The sequence below is a fragment of the Lycorma delicatula genome, chromosome 9 (genome assembly GCF_047948215.1).
Source record: "Lycorma delicatula isolate Av1 chromosome 9, ASM4794821v1, whole genome shotgun sequence".
NCBI lineage: Eukaryota > Metazoa > Arthropoda > Insecta > Hemiptera > Fulgoridae > Lycorma > Lycorma delicatula.
The window spans coordinates 86076394-86104117 of record NC_134463.1 but is presented as its reverse complement, the minus strand read 5'-3'; the positions used below and the strand labels follow the sequence as shown (position 1 = coordinate 86104117).

The 27724-nt window shown below is 31.1% G+C and overlaps 2 protein-coding genes across 4 annotated transcripts in view; one reads left to right on the top strand and one right to left on the bottom strand.

Moving 5' to 3' along the window:
• The window catches only part of Atg12 (Autophagy-related 12), a 257464-nt gene that overhangs the window by 45746 nt on the left and 183994 nt on the right, over window positions 1-27724 (top strand). The window lies entirely within an intron of this gene.
• The window catches only part of LOC142329747 (putative inorganic phosphate cotransporter), a 133923-nt gene that overhangs the window by 36625 nt on the left and 69574 nt on the right, over window positions 1-27724 (bottom strand). Inside the window, exon 2 of the mRNA XM_075374494.1 lies at window positions 8840-9027. Coding sequence (XP_075230609.1) covers window positions 8840-9027 — 188 coding nt within the window. The remainder of the gene's footprint in view (window positions 1-8839; window positions 9028-27724) is intronic.

Sequence of the window (27724 nt, the reverse complement as noted above, 5' to 3'; positions counted from 1 at the left end):
TTGATTTGATTGCTGTCATGGATTTTTGTCAAGATAAGTTACAGTGTTTGTACGATGATGAAAACTTAATCCAGCATATGTTTAAGTCTGATGAAGCTTGTTTTCATTTGAGTGGCTATGCAAATAAACAGAACAGTTGATGTTGGAGCTCTAAAAACCCACTTCTGATATATGAGAAACTGTTGCAGTGTCCCAAAAGTTACAGTGTGGTGTGCACTTTCATCATCTGGCGTTATTGGACTATTCTTCCTTTTTTAAGAAGATGAAGGAAACGCTACAATCATTACTGCAGTACATTACACAAGCATGATAACAACATTTTTGATGTAAGAATTAGTCTGGTTTTCATAAATTAAGTGATAACAGTAAAGCTGTGCTACTAGCCTGTCTATGACTGCTTTAAGAGAATCTTTTTGAACCATATCGTATCCAAAAATGGTGACATTGTTTAACTGGCTAAATCTTCTGATTTATCCATGTGCAACATTTTTCTTCGAGCTTTGTTCAAAAGGAAAGGTCTATGCCGAGCAATCTCAAATGTTAGTGGAAGTTAAAATTAAAATTTAAGATGAATTTGTATGCATTACACTGCATGTTACTCACCATGTTACGGTGAGTAATGGAAAATTTTAGATTATGACTATAGGAATGTGTAGATTGTAATGGTGCCCACCTGTTGTTTTTTTTTTTTTTTTTTTTTTTAATAAAGATATGTCTTGCTTAACAGAAAACTTTAGAAACATCCATGTTAAAATAAAACCTTATTTAAGTACAGGAGTACAAGAGTTTTAAATTTTCTCACTTCATTAATGTGTCCTGTATTTACTCATCAGAATAAAATTAAGTAACTTATTTCATTACAAACAATTCTTGTTAAAGAAAAAATCGGCAGGTGCGACTAATTTTCTACCTAATTCGACTTGAATAAAATATTAAATGATTTAATAAATGTTTTGTAACAGAAACTGTTACAATTATATTCAATTGAGTCTGAGGGTAGGAAATGATTACACCAAGTGCCGCACTTTATACAGGGCACATCAGTGAAACAGGAAGATTGTTTTTCATTTGACTGATGTTTGGATAAGGGGGTTGATATTTTTTTTGATATTTAAATAATTAAAATACTATTCAGTGTGGTAAACAAAAACTTCAGACGTCGTTTAAAATGGTATTTTTATATATGTGCACATCTCTATCTATTTATATCATTTAGTCTCATTCATTTTTATCATATTCTCGTAAAGCTGTTTCCAAACTTTTCTAACACTGTACAAAAGACTGTAAAATAAAACAAAAATCATTTATCTCATTATCAGCTGTTTTCAACTGAAGGGGAAAATAATATAATGATTTGTAGGAAAAGAGAAGCTGGAAACTAAAATATTGTACTAAATGGGAAAAAGATTAAAAAGTAAAACATTTTCTTCTTTAGGGAGCAAAATCACCGATCATGGCTGAAGAAGAAAAAAACAGTTTTTTTTTGTTTTTTTTGTAAATCAGGCTCTCTATTGACGTAAAATTTAAAAACATAATCTCGTTGGAGATACAGAAGAAATTATTACATATATATATATATATATCTGGAGTATAGTTTTCTACACAAATGAGACTTGACTAACATAGAAAGAAAAATGTTGGAAAAGTATTACATTACTTTCGCAACTGGTAATAATAAAAATTAAAAGTTATAGAAAAAAGAGAACAAAAAGTAAACAGAATATATACTTTTTAGTGGTAGGGAAAATTTTTTTTTTAAATATTCATATATAGGTTAAGCTTAACAAATTTGCTTAACCAAAGTTTTCTCTAAATCTAACATCCCTTTTAATAAAGGCTAAAAAGAAATAAAATTTAAAAAAAAAACTGTTCTGCAGTTGGTCGGGGTCTATAATTTAAACTGTAGACTTTTTTGACAGCTCTATATATAAAGTATAAAATGAAAAAAAATTGAAAACAAAGGGAGAACAAAAAAACACGGAATTCAATTTTAAGAGGTGAGGTTATTTTTGAATTATTTTTTTATTATTTATATATGGATAGTAGGTAAACAATTTTCTTTCACTAAAATTCTTCTGAAGAAAATCGAAATGTGTTTTTTGCGATATCCCTCCCATTCCGTTATGAATTTTGAAAAATTATGAATGCCCCATATGTAGAAAAATTTTAGCCAAAATTGAAGAATATTGTTTTGGTCAGTCCTGAGATATAAGGTCAAAAATTACATACATACGCATGTTTTTTGGTCTAGATCACAGTGATTCTCAACCTTTTTAGCTCCACGATCCCCCCCAAAAAAAAAGATATGTATAATGAATATTTCGCGATGAAACTTAGTTACAACTATTTAGCTCGATAGCGACGGGTATGAACATGCAGGTATGAAGTGTATAAACACGAGCAATTTACAGGTTCCAACTTGATGTGTGTGTGTGTGTGTGTGTGCGCTCCTTGTAATTTGGTCTGTTTACATAATACTGTAATACAACTTATTCGCAACCAATCTGTCTATGAATTTTCAACCGGTTTCAAGAGTTCAAAACTTTTAAACTAATCATTTTTAGGGGGAATAGTAGGCTAAAACTAGCAATAGCAATAACATTTTTCCAGACCGAGACACTACCACTCATTCCACGAATACATTTTCCGAGGATAGCACTTAGATCCATTTTAATTATCGATCTAGTTCTTGTAAAAAATATAGGAGACTTTTGTCTAGACTTCTTTTTTCAACAATTTGTATATCTTCATAAGTTTGTCGTACAGGTATACCAACCTATGTAGAAGAAATTACTGAACGATCGTTTTCTTTTTTTGCCTTCGGGACCACCGTGAAATGACAATTTTGTAGTGTATGAAAACGCCATGCCTGACTGGGATTCGAACCTGGGACCTACGGATAAAAGGCTGAGACGCTACCACTCGCGCCACGGCTACAGTTGCCGAAGGTAGCGCTTGCATGCATTTTAATTGCCAATCTACTTTCTGTAAGAAATATAAGCTTTGTCTGAAATATAGACCTTTGTCTAGACTTGATTTTTTTCATCGATTTGCCTGTATATTTTCATAATTCACACTTTATGTAATAATTAACTTAGCCATTTTATTCTTTTATTTGTTTAACCTACAACTTTTTATTCAAAGTTAATTTTCCGCGCTTCGACTCGAAAAATCTACGAGTAATACACAATGGTAAAACATGTTTACAACGGAATCTGACCGATGCGGAAAGGAAAAAGAAATTATACGTTACAAGGAAACGTATTTATCAAGTGTGTAATATTCAAGAAATTATGGATAATTAATGTTTGTCCATTATGTGCAAACGTTTTTTTTTTTTAACTTCCATTAACAGAAACTAAATGTTGTACAGTATATAAATAACTAATTAGTCGTGTTGAAGTTGCTGCCGATATATTTCTTTTGTTTGCCTTTTATGTGAATTCCTTTTAGTTAACTAGCACCTAATTATATATAGTTATTTATTGGAAGATTATAGGTGATGAACCGGTTATCAAAATAACACAATTTCCGTTATTTTAACTATAGTTACATTAACAATGATCAACCGTTCTAGATCTAGTGTCGATTGCACTTAAACAATACATTTGTAACCGATCGATTATATTGAAAAGAAAACAACAAAGAACGGTAGCTAGATAGAAGAATTCTATAAGAGTTATACTTTAATCTTAGCCGCTCTTCGATGTTGTTGTCGGCCACCGTTTTGTTGGATTCTATTAAACTATGTCTTGGCCTAGTTATCGATAGATGTAAGATGCTTCGAATGCATTCATTACACAAAGGACGCAGCTGGCTACCGGCTCTGTATCAATAAAGTTGACTAGATGTATGTAAAGATTATTAAATCATCAAAGTGTAACACAGATAGAACTATTTACGATCTTTGTACTGTTATGTTTCGATGCATTTCATAATGTGATTTTTGTTCAATCTTGTTTGTTAATTACTGTATATTTAATGAAGTCCTACTCAGAAAAGACGCTTTATTTGGTTTGGCCCCTGGAATTACATCGACTAGATTTTTACTACTTATAGAACGAACCACTTACTAAAACTTTAGAAAAAGAAAGTACAAATAACTTAAAATTGTTTGATACATCACTGAGTATAGTATATCTTCAAGTTTCATTTCCGCCTAACACCGGTAGTTCCCGACGTTCTCACTAGGTGGCACGCGCGAATGAATAATATCATCACTCAGCATGGAGTCGAATACCGGTGTAGAGCGTGCTCAGGGTTGTTTATGATTTCATGAATCAAAATCTGCTACTACCGTTCGGAGACAATTCACAATTAAATATCGCAAGCAAGCAACCACCTCAAAGACAGTTTCTTATCGCACGGTACAAATATTTCATAGAAACAGGTTGTGTATCACACAGGACGCCAGGTTAGGATAGATCTTCATTTTCTGAAACGGCAAGCGAACAAGTGCGGCAGATATTCATTCGTAGTAGAGTTAAATCAACGGGACGCGCCAGCTTAGTACTGAATATTCCTGGGGTTCCAGTACGGAGGGTACTGCGTAATCGACTGTCATTTAAATCTTACAAATTACAACCGATGCAAGCTTTGATTGTAGGCGACAAAGGAAAACGAATTGAGCTTTCTGTAAACATTTAAACAGAATCGAAACTGAAGATAATTTTCTTAATAACATTGCGTTCAGTGGCGAAGCGATCTTACATACCAGCGGAAAATGAATCGTATAATGTTCGGATATGGGTGAGCGGAATTCACGTTTTACAGTCGAACGTATACGGGACTCTCCTAACGTAATATGTTTTTGTGCTGTAAGCTGTCGCAAAATGTACAGTTTTTTCTTTTTTACCGAGTCATCTGCAAGTGCATATCGTACCTAAACGTTCTTGAACGTTATTTAATGACACAATTACTACAGGATACGGGCACAGAATCCATTTTTCAGCAAGATGGCGCGCCAACACCGTTATCACCGTGTGGTTGTCGCATATCTCAATAGTGAAGTGCCGACTGGGATTGGACTTGGTGGAACAATTTCCTGGCCTCCACGATCGCTTGATTTAACTCCAGTCTAATTATCTGTACGGAGTCACGTTGAAGACAGAAAAAGGGGTTTTGAAGACAAAAAACATCATACCTCCCTTAATAGGCAAAGTATCGAATCGGTTTAAAGTGGTTGTTAGTCCTCAAAACCTTTGAAACAATTTTTGATATGACCAACCCTTACGGCAAGGGATGACGAAATTGTTGCTGGAATTGAAGAATGTGGGGCTTTTTGTATTCTAAACATGTAGCCATTGTTGTATTGGGTAAATTTGAGGGTTTTTTTAACTTTAAGGTGGAAATGTTTTTATCCTCTACTTAGCACCGGTGAAATCTACCTCCGCCTTCCGGCGTACCGAAAGGGATTTTTTTTCGGAACGGTAAACTACGGTAATTGGTATTAATGTTTAATAGAATTTCCCTTATATTCTAATTGGAAATACGGACCTGATGAACGTGATTAAACAGATTCATGACGAAGTCGCTCGCACAAAGGCAACGTTTATTTATTCTTCACTCTATAAACTAACTGATTATAGTGTAGAAAACTAATTAAAAAGGTTTTATTTGTTTATTAATGAAAATTTATACAGTAATTATGTCGGCTCAGTAGATCACCGTATCATAAATGAGTATGTTTAAAAAATAAACTAGCTTTTTAAATAATAATATTACAAAAGTTTTTAAAAACTTGCTTTATACTTTTTAGTCATACTTTAATAAAATTATTATCATACATTGCATGAGTTTAATTAGTAGCTTAATTTGGATTTCAATTTATTGAAATTTCTAATATATTTATAAAATATCAAACAAATTTTCAATCAAACATTTACTATACAAAATAACGAAATAGTGAAGTTTTTATTTCATTTACTTCCTAGTGAATCGTCAGGAACTATGTGAATAATATGGAGCCGAGTAAACCCCCAGGAGATGTGTGACTGGTATGGAGCCAAGTGAATCATGCGGAGCTGTATCTCAACATACTGCCCGCCAAAAATCATCAAAATACACACACACGGAGTTTCTAAAATGGTGGGCTGGCTATACTTTTTCGGATTCTACTTGTAAAAATAAACAAAAAAATATCCTTAGAAAAAATGACAATTTCTCCTTTGTTCTCTCCCTGTCTACCAGTTTGTTATTTTTATATAAAAATTTGTATCTCATGTTCGGATATATGAATCACAATAATATTTGGTAAGCATCTTGGTAATAAAATTTTTAAATTAGCAAAAAATCAGGACTTAAATAATACCTTCACAAATTACAAAATGGCGGCCATGTTTATTTTTAAATCGGTTATATCTCCATAAATATTAGTTTATCAAAACTTATGTTATTTGCCAAAATATTAAACCATATATATTTTACCATAATATTTTGAAGAAAATGACATTTTATTTTTTAAAACCAATTAACAAATAGTCGAGTTGTGAATGATGAGTTGTAATTTTGTGTCATAATTATTAGGTCTATTATTCTGAGAAAATTATTACTTAATCTGATAGTAATTTATAATACTAGAATTAACAATAAATAAAAACAATTAATATTTAATCTAATTGAACGTAAAGTGGAGAACAAGAAAACAGACACAAAATTACAACAATTTTCAGCCATAATTCGGCTATTTCTGAACCGATTTAAAAAAATTAATTGTCATTTTATTCAAAATAATATTTTAGAAATAAATTTTGATAAGTAATTTTAGTTTTGGAGATATGACGGATTGAAAAATAAACATGACCGCCATTTTGTGACTTGCCAAGATATTTAAGTCCTGATTTTTTGCTAATTTTAAAACTTTATTACCAAGACGCTTACCAAATATTAATGTGATTCGTCTATCCGAACTTGAGATATAATTTTTTTATATAAAAATAAAATGGTGAATAGGGGGAGAACGAAGGAGAAATTGCCATATTTCCTAAGGATATTATTTGTTTAGTTGTACAAGTAGAAATCGAAAAAGTATAGCCAGTCCAACATTTTGGAAACATCCTGTGTGTGTGTGTGTGTGTGTGTGTCATATATATTTATACAGAGTCCGGCATATAAACCTGACGACTTTTGAGGGATAATAATTAAACTGTGTTTCGTACTATTAAAACATTTAATATATCAAATTAAAGATCAATTTTTGCAATTTATAGTGAATTACTTACATAGATTTTTTTATTTGAATATTATGTCGTCCAAATGTTTTCCATTCCTCCTCACACACTCACTTAACCTCATTCTAAAATTTGACATTGCTCATTCAATCATCACTTGTGGAACCGCTTCAATTTCTCGTTGAATGGCTTCCTCGAGTTCTGCAATTGACTGTGGTCGACTACTAAAGGCTTTATGTTTGAGATAGCCCCCACAGAAAAAAATCACAGCCAGATCAGGTGAACGCGCTGGCCAAGGAATGTCGCCAATTCGGGAAATCAAAGATCCAGGAAAGGTTTCTCGCAGAACATCCATTGCGATTCTCCCCGTATGGGCGGTGGCACCGTCCTGTTGAAACCAAATTTCACGTCCTTGAAAGTCATTCAGTTTCGGTCGCAGAAATCCATTCAACATGTTTACGTGTCGATGAGATGTTACTGTTACTCTGCGATTTAACTCCTCAAAAAAATACGGGCCGATTATGCCGAACTTTGAAACCGCACACCGCACTGTAACATATCGACTGTGAAGTGATTTTTCAAGAATTTGCCGTTGATTATGCGAGGCTCAATAACGGTAATTTTATTTATTCACAAATCCTGACAGATGAAAATACGCCTCGTCACTTAAAAGAATAACGGCATCCTGGTGGACATTTTCGAGGATGACCTCGCAGCTGCTTTGCGAGACGCCCAATCATTTGCATTAAGTTGCTGCGCTAAGTTGTTAGCGCAGCAACTTAATGCAAAAGTCGGCATGAAGGTCGGCAACTTAAGGTCGGTATGAAGAATTCGTCGTGCACTTCGATCAGAAATGGCTAGCGCAGCAGCATGTCTCGCTGCTGATCGTCGTGGAACCGCGTAACAGCTAACCTTACAGCGTTAATGTTTTCAGGCGTTCTCATAGTCCGTTTTCGTCCTGTTGGTTTCATTATTAAACAGACTATGTGTTCCTGAAATTCCTCACCCACAACAATATCGTATTTTTTACTAGGAACAGACGCGTGTCGATTTAAATTGAAATGTATGCGGAATAAACGCTGTGTTACTATAACCGAGTCATTTTTAAAATAGGCTTCAATCACAAACGCTCGTTGTTCACCCGACCACGAAATACTGGCTACTGAAATAGCATGAATAGACCTGTCGATCTACAACACTCCCGCCTTCTCATTGACAGTGGTGCCAACATAACAATTACTACAAAATCGTCAGATTTATATGCCGGACCCTGTGTATATATATGACGAAAGTAATGACAAAAAATTGTCAAATTCGAAACCACAAAAACTCCCGTACAAAGTTTTCGTCAGTTTTTTTATCTCAAACGGCTGTCGGCTTGTCATCTGTGATCCCCAAAAACCCCGCATAGCCGTTTTGCAGATTTTGAAATTTTTTACTCCCGCACCCTTAATTTTTTCCCATAGGGAGGGATGTTTGCAAAAGTAATAGTGGAATATTGTATTGTCACTCGACCTTAGTAATTGTTCAAAATTTCATCAATAGGCAATGTCAGGAAGTATGTTAAATTACGGATGCAGGATTTGAGGAGAAACATGAAATAAAACATTGCGAGTTAAAGAAAAGCAAGTAAAAAAAAGTGGGTTTGTAAATAAATTAACTATACTCACATAATCTATCGTGTGATTTCTGATTTGTATTTCACCAGGACACGCATTGGGATCGATTGCAACATCGTGGTGTTTATGATAAATTACCATTTCAGTTATCGCCAAACTAAGACAATTTCGCATCGTATAAGCATTCACTACTGCCAAAAACCCCATTAGTCCGAGGACATATCGTTGAGGCATACATCCTAAAACAAAACAAAAATAAATTAATCCATAATTTACCGTAATACTTAAATGCATTCTTATTTAGAAGGAAAACCTCTTCTTATTTAGAAGTATATAGATATCAGTTATAGACATTTAAAATTAATTAATGTAATATAATAAATTAAATTCGATATAACAATATTTATTAAATTAAGTAATAATAATATAATACAAAATATTTATAAAAATATATAACCGATTCAAGATAAGTGTCAGTGACCTCAAAAGATAAAATTTTCTTTTTCTCAGAACTACTTAGCTTTTGGATATAATTATAGACACAAATCCATTATAATAATAATTGCTGTTAATTAAGCCTTAATATACGTGAATTTTTGTATAATGAAAGAGATTGTTAAGGATTTTTATTTTGAGAAATTAAGCCATACAGAACCGGTCGGTACATTCTTTCCTATTTTTTTTTTTTTTAATTGACTTGCCGTTTTAATATTATAATTTTCTTTATAGTAATTATCTGTATTTAACTTCAGTTCAAGTTGAATTTAGATTAGAAAAAAACTTTTTGGGTCCATGAAGCGTAAAAGTTAAATAAAAAATCTGATATGGACACCACATGACTTCCTTGTACGCCTATTAAAACACATACACATATTTTTAAAAGTACATAACAGTTTATTTCATTAATAACATGTAATATGTTTTATTATTATTATTATTTATTGTAAAATATTTTTTTTACAATCAGAGGTTAATTATTAATAAATCAATATATCTAAATTAAAAAAAAAGGAGATGAAGTCTCCTAGATTGGAACCGATGTGCCTTCCCCTTGTAAAATCCAATTATTTCATTAATTATAATTCTATTTGGCTATAACTCTGGAACCAATGAAAATAAGTACCATTTACAATATATATCGTTGAAAAGTTCTCAATGAGGGTTGAGAGTTCTCAATGTAGTTAAGAAAAAATCCAAAATTAATTTTTTTGGATTTTGGGCTTTTTTGGACACCTTTGGTTCGGTCGATTGTAATCAAAAAAGGAGGTGCGCAACTAGATGTTACAACTAGATCTAAATCCAAAATTTCAACATCTTAAGGCTAATTGTTTTTGAGTTATGCGAGATTCATAATTAAGTACATCTCGCCGAAACTAGTCAAAATGGATTCAGTGATCCATTTTGCATCAGTCTTTGAGTCGAAGAATGCAATCAACATCGTTTTAACTCTTGATTTTTTGCTGCCTGACTTCTGCCGGTCTTTGTGCTTCAGGACGCAGCCAAGCGGCGGATTGACGCTTCGTTTGCGAATCATACAGGAAGCACCGGCTTTCATCCCCAGTTACAATCGTTTGTAAAAGATTCGGGTCGCTATCGGCAGTTTCAACGAAGTCTTGAGCGCAAGAAATACGCACCTGTTTTTGCTCTTTGGCCAAGGAGTGTGGAACGAAACGAGAGCACACCTTTCGGCGGTTCATTTTTTCTGTTAGAATTGTACGTATCGCGTCTTTACCGATTATTAGCTCTTCTGCTAAGGCCCGAAGAGTAAGATGAAGTTGTTCGAGCAGGAGCGCGCGCACTTTCGCATCGTGTTCGTCGTGAACAGCTGTTTACGGCCTCCCGCTTCGTTCGTCGTCATCCAACGACTCTCTACTGTCTTTAAACCGCTTCCACCACGTTTATCTTGTAGTACGAAATGCGGCTTCATCACCGAATACTTGCTGCATCATAGAATAAATTTCGAACACAAGTCGAACACAAAATTTTATCGCGCTTCTCTGTTCCATGTTGCGAGTTCGCACAAGGTCACATGAACACAACGTACGCGGCCGAATATAACTCGCAACTGGAGTGACGAAACGTGATGAAATTTTTAACACGCACTCCTCAGATATCATACTACATTGTTCTTCGGTTGTTCGAGAGACGGCGGAATCAGCTACAGATTCTGTAGCTGCTTGTATCAGCTACTGACATTTAATTCGGGAAGTTTTCAGACCTACTGTGTATGTTACAAACGTTCGCGATAAGTTCTACTGGTAAAAATAAAGTTCATATAAACGTAGATTTCGGAAACGCTTAGTTACCGAGAATCGGCTGGTGAAAGTTTTCGTCCTGATTTTTGCGCCTACAGTAAAATTAAGCCAGACTGTAATTCTTTACAATCCTTTGCTAATCCAAATCCTAATCCTTTCCTAGGATTTGAACCGAAGTCGAGAGTTTTTAGATTCAAATCTTAGTAAAGCTACTTTTATACGGATTTGAATAGTAAATCGTGGATACCGGTGTTCTTTGGTTGTTGGGTTTCAATTAACCACGTATCTCAGGAACGGTCGACCTGAGACTGTAAAAGACTACACATCATTTATATTCATACATATCATCGTCATTCGTCCTCTGAAGTAATATCTTACAGTGGTTCCGTAGGCTAAACAGAAAAAGAAAAAAAACTGTAATTCTTGGGATCCAAATTAAGGGATAAATTTAGTGGTTTTACATAAATTCTGACCTGAAAAATAATTGAAGAAAAAAAAAAAAAATAGGTCACGGCAAATCAGATAGCGATGCGATCGGTAAAATTTCGCTGGAAAATTTTTAATTATCCAACCTGTATCCGTGACTTAGCTTCCAGCGATTACTTTCTTTTTGTTCACCTTAAACAGTGACTTTCATAACAAAGATTTAACGATGACAACCAATTGAAAAATGGTGTTATTGCGTGATTTAAATAGTAAGCGGCAGAATCGCTGGAAGAGGGAACGAAGAAGCTAATGAACAAAGTAAATTTTATTTATAATTAATAACGTTTGTTTATATATTTCAATTTTGTTTTTATTTAAAAATGGATATTACTTTAAAAACACGCCTCGAAGTTATACATTTTAAATGTTTTCTAAATTATTATAACTTTAGTTAATTTAAATGTAAACACAAAACCTTATGTCATTTTACGGAAGTAAAATCTTTGGAAATGGTATGTTTATTTGCGCTTATAGAATATAGCCCGCAGGGTTTTTGCAAAGTTTAACACTGGAGTAAATTTTTTAATTATGTAATGTTTCAACGACCCTTATGTAAAATTTTATTTTGCAATTTTAATCAGCGGCGGTAACAAACTAATTGTAGGATGTATTACTCAAATAATTACTGTTCTATAATTTAGAAAAAAATTACTTGTAATGTTCGAATAAAATTGTACTTAATCTATATAATTAAAAAATAAAGACACTTATTCCAATTTTATAAATTTTAATAATATTTATTTAAATATATTTTAATCGGTGTAAAGTAAGATATTACTGTTACTCCAAACTCGTTTAATTAGAAGTAAAGTTGTTTTAATTTTACTATTATGTAATTTTAATTATCTTTAACTACATATATTATTACATGTACAGAATAACGAGTTGTTTATATAACGTGGTATTTATGCAGAACTTAACTGTTGTGCTGCAAACTTAATTGTAAAACTCAACCTTGTTTCATTGTTGATTTAATACAAGTTGCAATAAATAAGTATAAAAATAGAGCAGTATTTCATTTTACTTTCCCGAATATCATAGAATATAATTAAGTGTATTGGTATCGCATTAAAAGTGACCCGTCGAGATCCAGGACCCTTATCACAGGAGGGATTGAAGTAAAATTTTGTAGCATACATACAGGACATAAAAAAATCATTCAAGGGGTAAGGGAAATACAAAAATGTTTATATCTCGATAAAATGTCCGAAGGATAATTTTTTCCTACAAATTTATTGTTATTACCATATAATTATTTTTATTCGTACTCTGAAATTTTTAGAAAGAAAAATTGATGAGCAGTATAAAAACGAATTTCTGGACCGCAGTCGACTACTTATTACGTACGACGTCCTGTCGCAATATATCCATATGGAATATTAACAGTTTCAACACTTCTTCGGACACTCCTGGTAGAATTACTACCGCTCATCTATACATTCTCTCTTTCTAAATTTTAATGAAGATAAGATGTACACTCCAAATCTGAAAAAGATAGACTCGATAAGAAAACAGAAATTATATTATCGAGTATCATCTGTTAATCTTCACCCCAGTTTCTAGATTCATATTTCTTGATCTTTAGTATGTCAGCGGTTAACTTTGACGCCTCCTCCCGCTGAGCTCGTCCTCCTAGCATATATTCAACTGTATTATCTGATGTCAGCCATCCCAACCCATAAAGATGCCTTTTCTGATCCCACGTATGACAGTTGTAAAAGGTATGTTCAACTGTATCTTCTAATCCGATGACAATCAGGTATGCTCCTTCTTTTGAACCTAAACAGGTAAGAGGAAAACGCGTCGTGTCCCGACAACAGTCGTGTAAACCAATGAGTGGGTTCAGCAAGTTTCCTCCTAATCCATGCCGAGAGCTGTAGTATTAGGCGTATAGTCCATTTGCCCTTATTCGTGTCATCCCATTGCATCTGCCGTTACCTCAGCAGCTGTTCCTCGGTCATCGATTTGGGGATTCCCTCTCGTCTCCGCACCAGTTGTGTAGCCCTTAATGTCACTGGGGGTATCCCAGCTATATCCTCGACTGAGATTATAGTAGTTGAGATTATAGCTGGGATACTCTCAGGGACATTAAGGGCTAGACAACTGGTGCGGAGACGAGAGGGAATCCCCAAATCGATGACCGAGGAACAGCTGCTGAGGTAATGGCAGATGCAATGGGATGACACGAATAAGGACAGATGGTCTAAACGCCTAATACCGCAGCTGATTGACAATCACAGTGATTTTAGTTTTCCCTTAAGTTATGATCATACATATATTGTTAAATTGAAATCTGTGTTTCTTAGCAGTTTTATGCAAACCAAGTTATAAAATGTTGTTTTTGCTTGCTTTACAAAATAGTGCAGGCTAGTTTTTGTGAAAACTTTTAAGCAATGTTAGATACGAGCAGATTACTTGTAAAAATTGCTTTAGTTAGTTTTTTTGTTATCTGTGTTACTTTAAGTTACCACGATCTTACTAAATATTTTTTTTTGTTACTTTAATGTAATTTACTAAAACAATTTGTCGAAAAGAATAGCATAATTTTAAATGTATATTGTAAAAAATTGATTGAAAAATAAAATTTAAAAGTGAATGTATTAATAAATAACAAAAAAAAGGCGTGAGTTCGGCAGCTATGGGCATGGTGGAGGTTACAAAATTATAAAATACATGATAGTCAGGAAATTTTTACTAAGTTGGTCAGGAAAAACGAATGTTAATATTCGGTGGGAACCTGTATGTCATTTTTTATGGTAATACTCGTTCGTATATATATATACTCGTAGAATATATATGTATATTTTTTTTTTTTTACTTAAAGTAAAAATTGATCGATTATTTCGTCATAAAAGAGTTTTTTTCTTAATAACATTAAGATGCATGGATTTTTATTTTTATTTACCAGTTTTTTCTTTGTCATTTATATTATAATTGTTTCCTTTTCAGTGAACATTTTAATATAAAGATTATAATAAAAACTTAATAATAGAGTTCTAATAACAATTTTATAGTTCACGCTATTTAAAAATAAAAAAAGAATTAATAAAAATAGTTAAAATACAGTGGAAAAAATTATTTAGTACAATTTATGTTAGTAAAATGACGTTTCTAACAATATATATTAACTGAGAAAAAATAAGATATGAAGTTATTGTTAAAAATTATTAATTTCGTTCCTTCACATATAAAGTATAATTTTAAGTCGTATTTATCAGTATGGATATTTTTACCTGTTTATCTTTTTCCTTTTTGATGTATATTTAGAATGATTAGTTTTTTTTTAGAATTTTAACAATTGTTTGTATAACAATAACTTGTTTATGAAGACTAATAACTATTATTTTTTTATTTTAGTATATTACTATAACGTCCAAATAACATGACAGGCTTAAATGCAAATATGATGATCAGTAACAGTATATTAGCTGTATTGAAAACATAGTTTATACTTTGATTGATTGTCCATTTAGCATTGATTGTACCATGATCATATTATGCTGTTTTAGAAATATAAATGAATATTTTTCTTAAACAAACAACGGAGGATGACGTCTTCTCTTTCTTTCCCGCAGATTTTAATCGCGTTGGTTTTTAAACACTTTATAAATTGTGTAAAATGTTGTGCGCGTGCGCGCGCGCGTGTGTGTGTGTAACCGAATAACCGTGATGTGTTAGATAGAGATTGTACCTGATGTATGCAAAAGTTAGCCTTCAACAACCTACTAACAAATACACCATTTGAATTGTGAAAATAAGATGATTGTTTGAAGAGATATTATAAGAGCACCCCATTGCACCTTCCAGAATAGACCCCCCCCCCGGGGCACCCCGTTTGTTACCAGTTGAAGGTAATGATCGATCTAGCCTCAAACGAGGTGTTCGCATACGCTACCACTCTTACCTTCACATGCGGTTGCCACAGGAAGCCAATTATTGTTAAACAGATTTTTTTAAAAATTTATTTAATATTATTTTATTTAACGTAAATTTAATTCTGTTATTTTTATAATATTATTCATTCGATTGATTCGAATCGTCCAGTTCAAACCCAATTCACACAGTGGTAGAGTTACTCACAGTTCACAGTTTGTACTTCAATTGGCAAATCACTACTAGATTTATATATAAACTCGTATATATAATTAAATGTATATTTTTTCAAGATGAAATATATTTAAAAACCTTCTCAGTTATGCCAAGCAACATGGGTAAAAATTTGTTTGCGATTGATTGAGTAGTTCTTTTTTTGTTTATCCCAAAAAACCAAAAACCCTGTTCTTTATATAATAGTATAGATGTAGATATTTCACGAAGAAATGGATAGAGTTTCAGGATATGTTTAAAAATTACAAATCTGACGTGGACACCACATGACTTCCTTGTACACTTATTAAATTATATACACATATTTCTTTTTAAATGAAAAGTACATAAATTTTATTTCATTATTAACTTCTCATATTTTTTTCTAATTATTGTATTATTATTCATCGTAAAAGATTTTTTACAATGACAGAGGTTAATAATTATTAATAAATCAATATATTTAAATTAAAAAAAAAAAAAAAAAAAAATTTAAAAAAAAGGAGATAAGTCTAATTCAAACCGATTTTAACTGGGGCTATAACTGGGGAAGCAATGAAAATAAGTATATCGTAGAAAAGCTCTCAATGAGAGCTTTATTACTGCAGTTAAGAAAAAGTTCAAAATCCAATTTTATTTTAATTTTGGGCTTTTTGGACGCTTTTGGTTCAGTCGATTGCAATCAAAAGGTTAGGTGCATAACTAGATATTACAACACACCTAAATACAAAATTTCAACATCCTACGGCTAATCGTTTTTGAGATATGCGAGATACGTACGTACAGGTGTCATGCCGAAACTAGTCAAAATGGATATTTCCGTTGAAATCTACAAACCTAAATTTTTCTCAATCACAGTACTTCGTACAAGGAAATAAAAATAGAAAAAAATTCATATAAATATGTCGACTTATTGTTTATGAAGATAGTTAAGTTTTCAATAGTTAATATTGTGCAAAGAGATTTCACAGCTGTTCTATAAAAAGAAATATGTATATAAAAGTGGCATTCAAGCGTTAAATGACAATAAAAACCGTGTTTGATCAAGTAATATATCTTTGCAAAGATCAGATCATCTTGACATATGTATTAAATACGGATACGCCCCTCAAAATTAATGTTACTTTGATACAGTCAGATAGATAAATTCTGATTTTTATTATATACAGAGTGTGTCAAGAAGAAACAGAAAAAATTTCAGGATTTGTTTTTACGAGTGAAATTAAAGAAAAAAGTTCATATAAACATTGGTTTTGAAACGCTTTGTTTGCAAATTATAGCTTGGGAAAAGAATTTCGCCCTAATCTATGCTTCTACGAAATTCATACTTGAAATTTTAAAATCTTATATTAAGGAATTAATTTGATTTTTTGATTTGAAAAAATGATTGAAACGGGTACCAGAACTGTATCTCTAGTAATTTTTTGATAAGATTATTAGTGAAAAATTGGTGTCACAAGTACAATTCGACGTACTTCTTTAAATTTCTAGCAAAAATATTAAACTTTTAAGATATTTGTCGGTTATCTGAATGCCACTTATTTTTTTATATTTTTTTCGTTCTTTTTTTTTTGTCAAAAACTGCCATTACAACACGCATGTTTATCAATAATTATGTGTAAGTTTTGAACATTCAAATTAAAACATTCGTCAGTTTCGGCCATTTAATAGAATAATTAGACGAGATTAACCTTTTTTCTTTTTCAGTTTAACTTCCGGAAGCACCGTCAGGTATTACTTCAGAGGATGAATAAGGGTATGTATGAGTGTAAGCGAAGTATAGTCTTGTACAGTCTGAGGTCGACCGACCATTCCTGAGATGTGTGGTTAATTGAAACCCAACCATCAAAGAACACCGGTATCCACGATCTAGTATTCAAATCCGTGTAAAAGTGAGTGAAATCATTATATCTAACCCAGCTTTAAATAACCTTAACCCACCGGGTTGGTCTAGTGGTTAACGCGTCTTCCCAAATCAGCTGATTTGGAAGTCGAGAGTTACAGCGTTCAAGTCCTAGGAAAGCCAAATATTTTTACACGGATTTGAATACTAGATCGTAGATACCGGTGTTCTTTGGTGGTTGGGTTTCAATTAACCACACATCTAAGGAATGGTCGAACTGAGAATGTACAAGAATAACACTTCATTTACACTCATACATATCATCCTCATTCATTTTCTGAAGAATTATCTAAACGGTAGTTACCGGAGGCTATACAGGAAAAAGAAAGAAAAGCTTTAAATAACCTTAACCTAAAAAAATCTTTTATTATCGCAATAATGTGGAAAATATAAAATAAAACCGAAAACATTTATTTCTAATGAAATAATAATTATATAAGATAATGTTTTAAAGAAAAATTAATAATAATGCAAATAAAACCGCAATACACGACAAATTGCGTGACGTCCAGATAACCGACGAGTGCCCTTTTTAATAAACTTTTTAGAGATGTAATTCACAGAAAATTGATGTAATTAAGTTAGTAGAAAATAAATAATTTTATGAAAATTAAAAAACAAAACATATTTAAGTGATTCTTGTGTGGTTTAAAATTATAATACAGTATTTTTTTTGCCATGTTCTCGTTTGTTTTGTTTTTAATAAAAGTCAAATTTCTTAAACATTTATTCACGATCAGTTAACATTATTTACTTAATTTTTTTCTGAATTTAATTTTTCTATAAATTTTATTTCGTAAAATATTTAGGTTTTACGTCAAACCTAATACATTGTGTTTTCAGACACCAATATTTTGTTGATTTGAATGTTATTTTCTTTCTTTCCTAGTATTGTCACGCCAATATTTGTAAGTGACGCGTTTCAGAGTACCTTCACTGTTAAAACTACTTTTTGGATATTTCTGAAACTGAACGCAAGGATAACGGGAGATTTATGTATCTCCTTACTATTCGCAGAGCCTGGATAAAAGTTCCTTGCTGCTGTGTCTTTTCTTTTTATCGGGTGAGTATTTAGTTATTTGACGATTATATTTAATTTGTTTACTTATTTATTTATGGTCGGAGTTGAGTATTGCGTTCTGATCCGTTAGACCAGATTGAAAAGATTTACCAGGGTGACCTAGAGAGATAAGCCGCGTATGTGCTTCTTTCTCCCGGTGTGATTTCATTCAGTTCGCCCGCTTTGGTGCTAATGCCTTCCGGCCTAGCAGGAATGCGCCATTTGAGGGCCCTAGTTGTTGGAAGATGCAACACATTCCCCTCGCCGGGGGAGTCGCATGTGCTGGCAGGGACCTAATTGTAAAAGTTAGGAAAGGAGGTGGTTGCTTGGTGAAACACAGTTAGGAAGCTTTTCTTCACTCGCGCTGGCTTCATCATTGCGCCTCGGCCGGATTTAATGTAATAAAGACAGTTTATATTATAAATGAAGTCAGGACTTTTATTTATTTCTATGAACCAGTGAACAACAAATATTTAGAATAATTTAAAATTTTTAATGAAAAAGTCGAGTAATTTTTTACGCCTTTTTGTTAATACCCCGGTTGGATTTAAATTATTCTAAATATTTGTTGTTCGCTGGTTCGTGCAGATAAATAAAAGTTTTGACTTCATTTATAACATAAATTCTATTTATTATAATCTTCAACTTATAAATTATATATTTAACATTATTATTAATTGCTTATACATTCATAACAAACACAAGTTGAGTCTGGATGAAGCAACTAGACTAACAAGTGAGGATTAGAAAAATTCATTTAATAGAGTAACAAAAAAGTAAGAATTCGGCAGAGATGCAAACCTTCATTTAAAAGTTAAATAACTCAATTAAATAACCTCATTTAAATATACAGGGTCTTAACACAATGCGTAGTAGTGGGTTCTTTCTTCTTCAGCTGCCTGAGTTGTAATCGCTGAATTGATAGAAATTTTAAGCTCTTTCTCTCCCCAACACTACTGTCATGGCCTTTTCTGCTTTGTCCTCCCGCTTTAACGGTTATACAATTTCTTGAAACTAATCTTTCTGCTTCTTTATTTGAACAATCTTAGAGTCTAAACATTATGACATCAGATTAAGTGTTTATTTATTTAAAATATGCATATATAATAATGAGTGTTAAAATATAGAAATTGATTTCAAGAAATTGTATAACCGTTAAAGCGGAAGTACAAAGCAGAAGGGGCCAGGACTATAGAGAAGGGAAGTGGGAGGAGCTCAACATACCTATTTATTCAACGATCTCAACTTGAGTAGATTCAGTGCTAAAAATAGTTTTGAAATTGGAAATACTCAGAAACGCATCAACTACGAATGTTAGTAATAATGCTACGAAGGACAGAAACACTCAAATTAATTATGATAATCCTAGCGGAAATAAAAAATATGGTGCCAATGTTTTGTGTTTTACAGTTCTGGAACTTGTTTTTTTTTTTTTAATTTTTACTTCCTTGTACGGAAGTATTGTAATCGGGAATAAAAAAAAATCCCAAAAAAACAAAAAAAATTACAAAAATGTATTTGATTACATATAAAAAATTATTTTTAAAAAAAGCTTTTATTTAACTAATATTAATATTAACATTAATAAAAAAAGGAAACAAATTAGAAAACCCCTCTAAAAAGTAAAAATAAAAATTAAATCAAATTGAGAATTTTAAACAAAAAAAATATAATATATTAACAAATATAAAAATGCACTGAAAAGCAAAAAATAAATTATATAAATATCTAATACATAACCAATAAATAAAAAATAAATAAATGTAATAATTATTAAATTTTAAAATTAAAAGTAATGAAAATATTTAGTTAAATAAAAGCGTGGCGCAGTTTTTATAATTTATTTAAAACAAGAAAACATTTATTTTTACAACAGTTAATCTTCTTTTTCATTTTCAATAACGACACGATGAGGCGGGTGGTCTGCTGGAACCTCTCCAGTTGAGACTGACTAGCTACAAGTAACAATCTGGGGAAATGCACCCGCTCGCTTTCTTTCTACGTGTTCTCACATAGTTGAAGTTCATCTTCGAATTCTGCTTGTAATCTAAGCCAAATTGAACGCACTCTTCCCGCTAAAAGTTTAATTTTAATTAATTATGAATTTTTATTTAATAAATTCAGAATTACGATTACAATTATAATAACGATAATAATTAATAATTTTTCAGATTACCGTCAAAATGTAATAATTTTCTGCAAGATTTATAATTTAATTTTTATTTTTAATCTTATTAACCCTTAAATGTCATCTAGGTGCAAATTTGAACCATCAAAGAATTAAAACTTGAGATATTTTATTACAGATAAATAAAGTATATACATATACTAAACAACCTCATTAAACATAAAATATATTTTAAAATACAGCAAATGTCTATAACAACTTATTTTAAAAGACTGTTATAAAAACAGCGCCACGCTTTTATTTAACTAAATATTTTCGTTACTTTTAATTTTAAAATTTAATAATTATTACATTTATTTATTGGTTATTTATTAGATATTTATATAATTTAATTTTTACTTTTCAGTACATTTTTATATTTGTTAATATATTATAATTTTTTGGTTTAAAATTCTCAGTTTGATTTAATTCATATTTTTTTACTTTTTAGAAGGTTTTTCTAATTTGTTTCCTTTTTTATTAATGTTATTATTATTAGTTAAATAAAAGCTTTTTTAAAAAATAATTTTTTATATGTATTTTTGTAATTTTTTTATCTTTTTTTTTTCTTTTTACTTTTTAGTCTTAATGAACACTAAACTTTTTAGATCCAAAATAAATATTCTTAATAATATTTATATCTGAATATTATTGTTTGTTCAAGTTTGTTTGTTTATTAAGAGTAAAAAGTAAAAATATTCATTTTTACGCATCGAAGTTACATACTTGTACCAAATTTCAATCAATTTCATATGATAGTTCATGAGAAATGAAAATTTTCAACTAAATGCATGAATTTAACGTAGGGGTAGTGCGTGGGGGTGGGTCATATCAAATTCCGACACCGTAGTACTGTATTGTCATCGAAGTTACATACGTGTACCAAATTTCATTGATTTTTATACGGTAGATCAAAAGATATAGCAGTTGCAAGATTTAATTATTTCTAAAGCGAGTTAAATAAAAGCTTATAAAAATATGTGTATATGTAATTTAATAGGCGCACAAGGAAGTCGTGTAATGTCCACATCAGAATTTTTAGGTTAAATGTACCAGTTGTTCCAAAAACTTAATTATAGTTTCATTTTACCCTCGGAGCAGAAATCAGGGTGGAATTTTATAAATCGAAAACGAAGCGAATTCGGATCCATGTTTATATAAGCTTTTTCTTTATTTTCACTTGCAGAATATATTCTGAAATTCTTTCCGTTTCGGGAAATTTTTTTGTTTACGTGAGACTATAATATAAAAACGAAAGTTTATCTGTCTTCCTCTCCATCAAGGTAACATTCATTTACGAGCGTCATATTCGTATTCGAATGTGTCAAGATGAATTGAGCTTTGTCCCTATTTAAATAGCATTTCAAAGATGTCACTTGATCAAAAACAGTTTTTATTGCCGTTGTAATGCTCGAATGTCTATTAATTTAGTTTTTCAATAGAATAGCTGCGAAGTCTTTTTATATTGCACGGTATTTAATTATTGAAACCGACCGGTTACCTAGCATTTATATAATAAATACATGGACGTACAGTACTTAAGAGAGTGTATAGACGAGAGAAACTGGTTAATGTAAATGAACACTAACCTGACCTATCGCTAACCTATTTCTCATGTGTTCTGTTTTTCTTCTTGCAGCTTGTCTTGTTTTCATTTAACAATTCTTTTGCAGTTTGCAATCATAGTAGGAATCTATTTATTCACTCGTGAAATTAAAATAGTATTAATAAATCAAGTAATTTATTTGAAATAAATAAATAAATCTTTAAAATTCGCTTGCCATCTTAACATCCAGGAATATATAATTATATTACATAAATAAATCATACAATTATTAACAATATAAGGTATTACAACAAGAGACAAACATGTAATAACTTCTGAAAATACGAATCGATGAAATTCGAGAAGAATCCAAAATTACTAAATCTTACAGGTACACGGAAAATAATAATCTCGAATAATAATAGTAGCGTAATTTAATGTTAATAGAATAATAACAAATTTTCTAAACCATTTTCGATTTTCCCCATTCTTTTCGTAATTATGCTGCTTACGGCAGACAGGTCACTTTTAACGTGACATCTTGAAGGTTGTTAAACAGACACCGGTTCCTAATCTGTGCGTAGCCAAAACTAGTTATGAGACGGCAAGGTCACTAGTGTTATCCATTATTTTTTTTATTTCCTTGTACGAAGTAAAGAAATAATTGTGATCGCGAAAAATGTCGGTTTTCAGATTTCAATAGAAATATCCATTTTGCCGTCCCTGAATCCATTTTGACTAGTTTCGGCGTAACATCTGTACGTAACATATCTCGTATAACTCGAAAACGATTAGCCGCAGGATGATGAAATTTTGGATTTAGGACTGTTGTAACATCTAGTTGTGCACCTTCCTTTTTGATTGCAGTCGACTGGACCAAAATTGTCCAAAAAGTCCAAAATCCAAAAAAAAAATTGGATTTTGGACTTATTCTTAACCGCATTAATCAGCCCTCATTGAGAGCTTTTCAACGGTATATCATTAGTGATACTTAATTTCATTGGTTCTAGAGTTATAGCCAAATCAAATTTTAATTGATGAAATATTTGTATCGTACAAGGGAAAGGCACGTTGGTTCGAATACGACTTCATTTATTTATTAATTATTAACCTCGGATTTAAAAAAAAAGTTTTCCAATAGATAATTTTATTTGTCTAATCATTTGACTGGTTTGATGCAGCACTCCCAGATTTCCTATCTAGTGCTAGTCGTTTCATTTCGGTATACCCTCTACATCCTACATCCCTAACGATTTGTTTTACATATTCCAAACGTTGCCTGCCTGCAGAATTTTTCCCTTCTACCTGTCCCTCCAACATTAAAGCGATTATTCCAGGATGCCTTAATATGTGAAGTCTCTCTGCTTTTAATTATTTTTTCCAAATGCTTTTTTCTTCATCAATTTGCCGCAACATCTCTTCATTTGCCACTTTATCCACCCATCTAATTTTTAACATTGTCCTATAGCACCGCATTTCAAAAGCTTCTAATCTTTTCTTCTCATATACTCTGATCGTCAAAGTTTCACTTCCATATAAAGCGACGCTCCAAACATATACTTTCAAAAATCTTTTCCTGACGTTTAAATTAATTTTTTATGCAAAGAAATTATATTTCTGACTGAAAGCTCGTTTTGCCTGTGCTATTCGGCATTTTATATCATTCCTGCTTCGTCCATCTTTAGTAATTCTACTTCCCAAATAACAAAACTCTTGTAACTCCATAATCTTTTCTCTTCCTATTTTTACATTCAGTGGTCCATCTTCGTTATTTCTATTACATTTCATTACTTTCGTTTTGTTCTGTTTATTTTCAAGCGGTAATTCTTGCATAGGACTTCATCCATGCCGTTCATTGTTCTTTCTACTCTCAGCTAGAATTACTATATAATCATTAAGTCATCCTTATCTTTTCATCTTGTATTGTTACTCCGGATCTAAATTGTTCTAAATAATAATTCAATAACAAAAAAAGCAAAATATCTGAAATTATTAATGAAATAAGATTTTATGTACTTTTCATTTAAAAAAAAAATGTGTATATGTAATTTAATAGGCGTACAAGAAACTCATGTGATGTTCACATCACATTTTTTTTTTTTAATACCAACTTAAATCTTTATCCTTACATTTCGGTTGTTTCTTGTTTAATAAATGTTTACGATGAACACTTAAATAAACTGTAGGGAATGTATGACACGCACATTTATATGTTTTATCTATTACTTACATTACATTTTGCAAATAGTAGATTCCACACTGTAGCTTTTACTATCTCTATTTCCAAGAATATGTTGCTTAGAATTATCCACATACGGATCGTGTAATCAGTCAATTTACGCCTTGATTGTTGAATAACATTTCAGCTGTTATGCGGTTCAAATTTTACATAACATTCGGGAATTAAAATTCTAGCTTATCATCCAGGTCATCAGTAGAGAGTTACTGCACTAAATATTCAATATATCAGTTTTTTTTTTTTTTAATTTAAAAGATAATCATCAGTACGTATCTGTATGATTATTCGTGTATTTGTATATTGAACAAATATTGACATATCAAAGGAGCTGCGAGATTTAACAAAAATTAAGAAACAATACAAATGTCTGCTATATTGTCTAATTGTCTACATTTGTTGAATTCTGTCTATAGGTTTTTAATTAATTTCAACATGTGTCAGGTGTTTTGAAATAATAAAATTATGTAAATTTGGTTGTTTTTTAATTTTAGTTATTCCTGTAGCCAATCTTGATTGTGATGTGTCGATCAGACCAGTTTTCCCATATCTAAAAATAAAAATCTGATGTGGACACCACATGACTTTCTTGTACGCCTATTACATATACACACATTTTTAACAGTACATAGAATTTTATTTCATTTATAACTTCTGATATTTTATTATAATTATTATTGAATAATTATATAGTGTAATTTTTTTTTTACAATCAAAGGTTAATAATTATTAATAAATCAGTATATTTAAATAAAAAAAAAAGAAAAGGAAATGGAGTCTGATTCGAACGGATGTACCTTGTAATATCCAAATATTTTTTTAATAAAAATTTTATTTTACTATAAATTTGGAACCAATGAAAATAAGTACGTACCATTTATGATATATCGTTGAAAAGTTCTCATGAGGGCTTATTACTGCATTTAAGATAAAGAGTTTAATCCAAATTTTTTTGGACACTTTTGATTCAGTTGATTGCAATCAAAAGGGGAGGTTAACAACTAGATGATACAACAGTCCTAAATTCAAAATTTCAACATTCTACTGCTAATCATTTTTAAGTTATGCGAGATACATTCGTACGTACAGACCTCACGCCGAAACTAGTCAAAATGGATTCAGGGATGGTCAAAATGGATATTTCGGTTGAGATCTGAAAACCGACATTTTTCGTTATCACAATTATTTCTTTTACTTCGTACAAGGAAGTAAAAATGTTGGATCTGATTGTGCAATAAACATAACGTAATTTGTAAATTACAATAGTATTGAGGGTGAATGGATCTTCTTGCAATCTAGTTACGACTGCTGTCATTTCATTTGAATTTTAACTAGCTGTAAATGTAAAAAAGAAAACTATAGCTGTAAATGTATCGTAAAGACGGATTTCCGGTTTTAATTAAGAAAAAAAGGATGTTACATTGCTGTAATTATTTTTGAAATAATATAGCTTTCGGTGATTTTTTGTTTTGTTTGTATTTCATGTTATATCATGTGTTCAATACGATTAAAACTTCAAAAGTAATTTTTTGGGCACTAGCCCTTTTCCTTCATAGTAGATCACATTTTGGATTATTGCTAAACGAAAGTACTGTAGCGAAACTAGTTTTGTTTTATATAATTGCCTGCTTTTTTTTACTGACTTTTATAAAAAAAAAAAGTACCGTATTATTTACAATCGCATGGTACGTTTTTAGGTATGAATAGTATGAAAATATCATTCACTTAACTTAGAATTTTCTTGTAAAATTCAAAGCTACCACATCTGTTTCATTGAAATTTATTTATGCTGTGATAATGTATCTGAAGTTTTGCATATGAAAATTAGTTGAGACGTTCTTGAGTCAATTTAAGGTCGAAAAAAGGGATCTTTTCCGTTACCTGTCAACAATGAATTAAATAATGCACTTAAACAAATATTGCTTTCATGTAACATACTGCTCCATTTAAGTATAAATCAAATACGCTAGATCGCAGTACACACAGTTTTGTTAAAAGAACATTTTAGCAAATTTTAAGTATTAAGCTTTCCCGCTTTATCATTATATTATCGTTGTTAAAATGTTAAAAATAATGTTTATTATACAATACATTTTAATATAATTAACATTTTAATATAATATTTGATGTGTACTTAAATGAAGCTGTAGTTTTCATGAAAGCATTAGTTAATAGTAGAACGAAAAAACTGAAAATATAACCCATTTTTTGGCTCTTAACCTTTCCTGTCCTGTTCCTGTCAACTGATTCGCTTAAGAATCAATAGATTTCTATTCCCAATAGGTTTACATCACCCCACCAAGTTCGTCAAAATCGGTTAAGTTTTACGTCCGGTAGAAAAAACAAAAAGATCTTATTCATATGTTTATAAACATAACCGGACGCTAAAAACATTAAATTGTTTGCCGGGTATCGAATTTGAGACCACTGTCAGTAATAGTATCGTTATGATATTCTGAAGGTTGTATTTATTATTCCTGCACAGAAACGATTAAAAGTGTTATTCATCGTACATCATTAACGTACGAGACACTCGTACTTCCCATTTATTTGAAGAGAAATCTTGATGTACATAAAAGCCTACTATTGTTCATTAGACCAAAAACGAACATTATTGTTAAAAATAGTGAGAATTTAATTTTACTGTGGTTCACGTATCATTATTTTTATTAAATTAGAAAGCATTTTTCATTATAGTAGACAGTACAGATTATAAACTTTATAAGGAATAAAAAACAAACACACACACACACACACACAAAGTAAATTAAAATTAATTATAATGAATATACTGTCATAATCAGTAAAAATGTTAATTTATAATAATTATATTAAAACAACAGTTTATATTTTCATATTTATTTTGATCTTGAAATCGATAAGATCAATGTTGCATTATAAATGAATAATGTTAACAGATTTTTCTCATGACCCAGACCAACAATTAAAATAATTCTTTAATCTAGAGAAAACAAATTTCTCATCTAATTATAATTATTTTTTAATTGGATTGGTTGCCCGTATATTATTATTAGGTCATTTTTATTCAGTTAGTGGCACTTTTTGAGGATTAGCGGTCTTTAAAACTACGGCATTCTCATGTTTTTGTATTTAAGAGGTAGCCGTTATTTTGGTGTTTGATCGTCTATTAAAATTGCGACAACAAAAAATTGGCTTAAAAATATTCTGTTTATTTT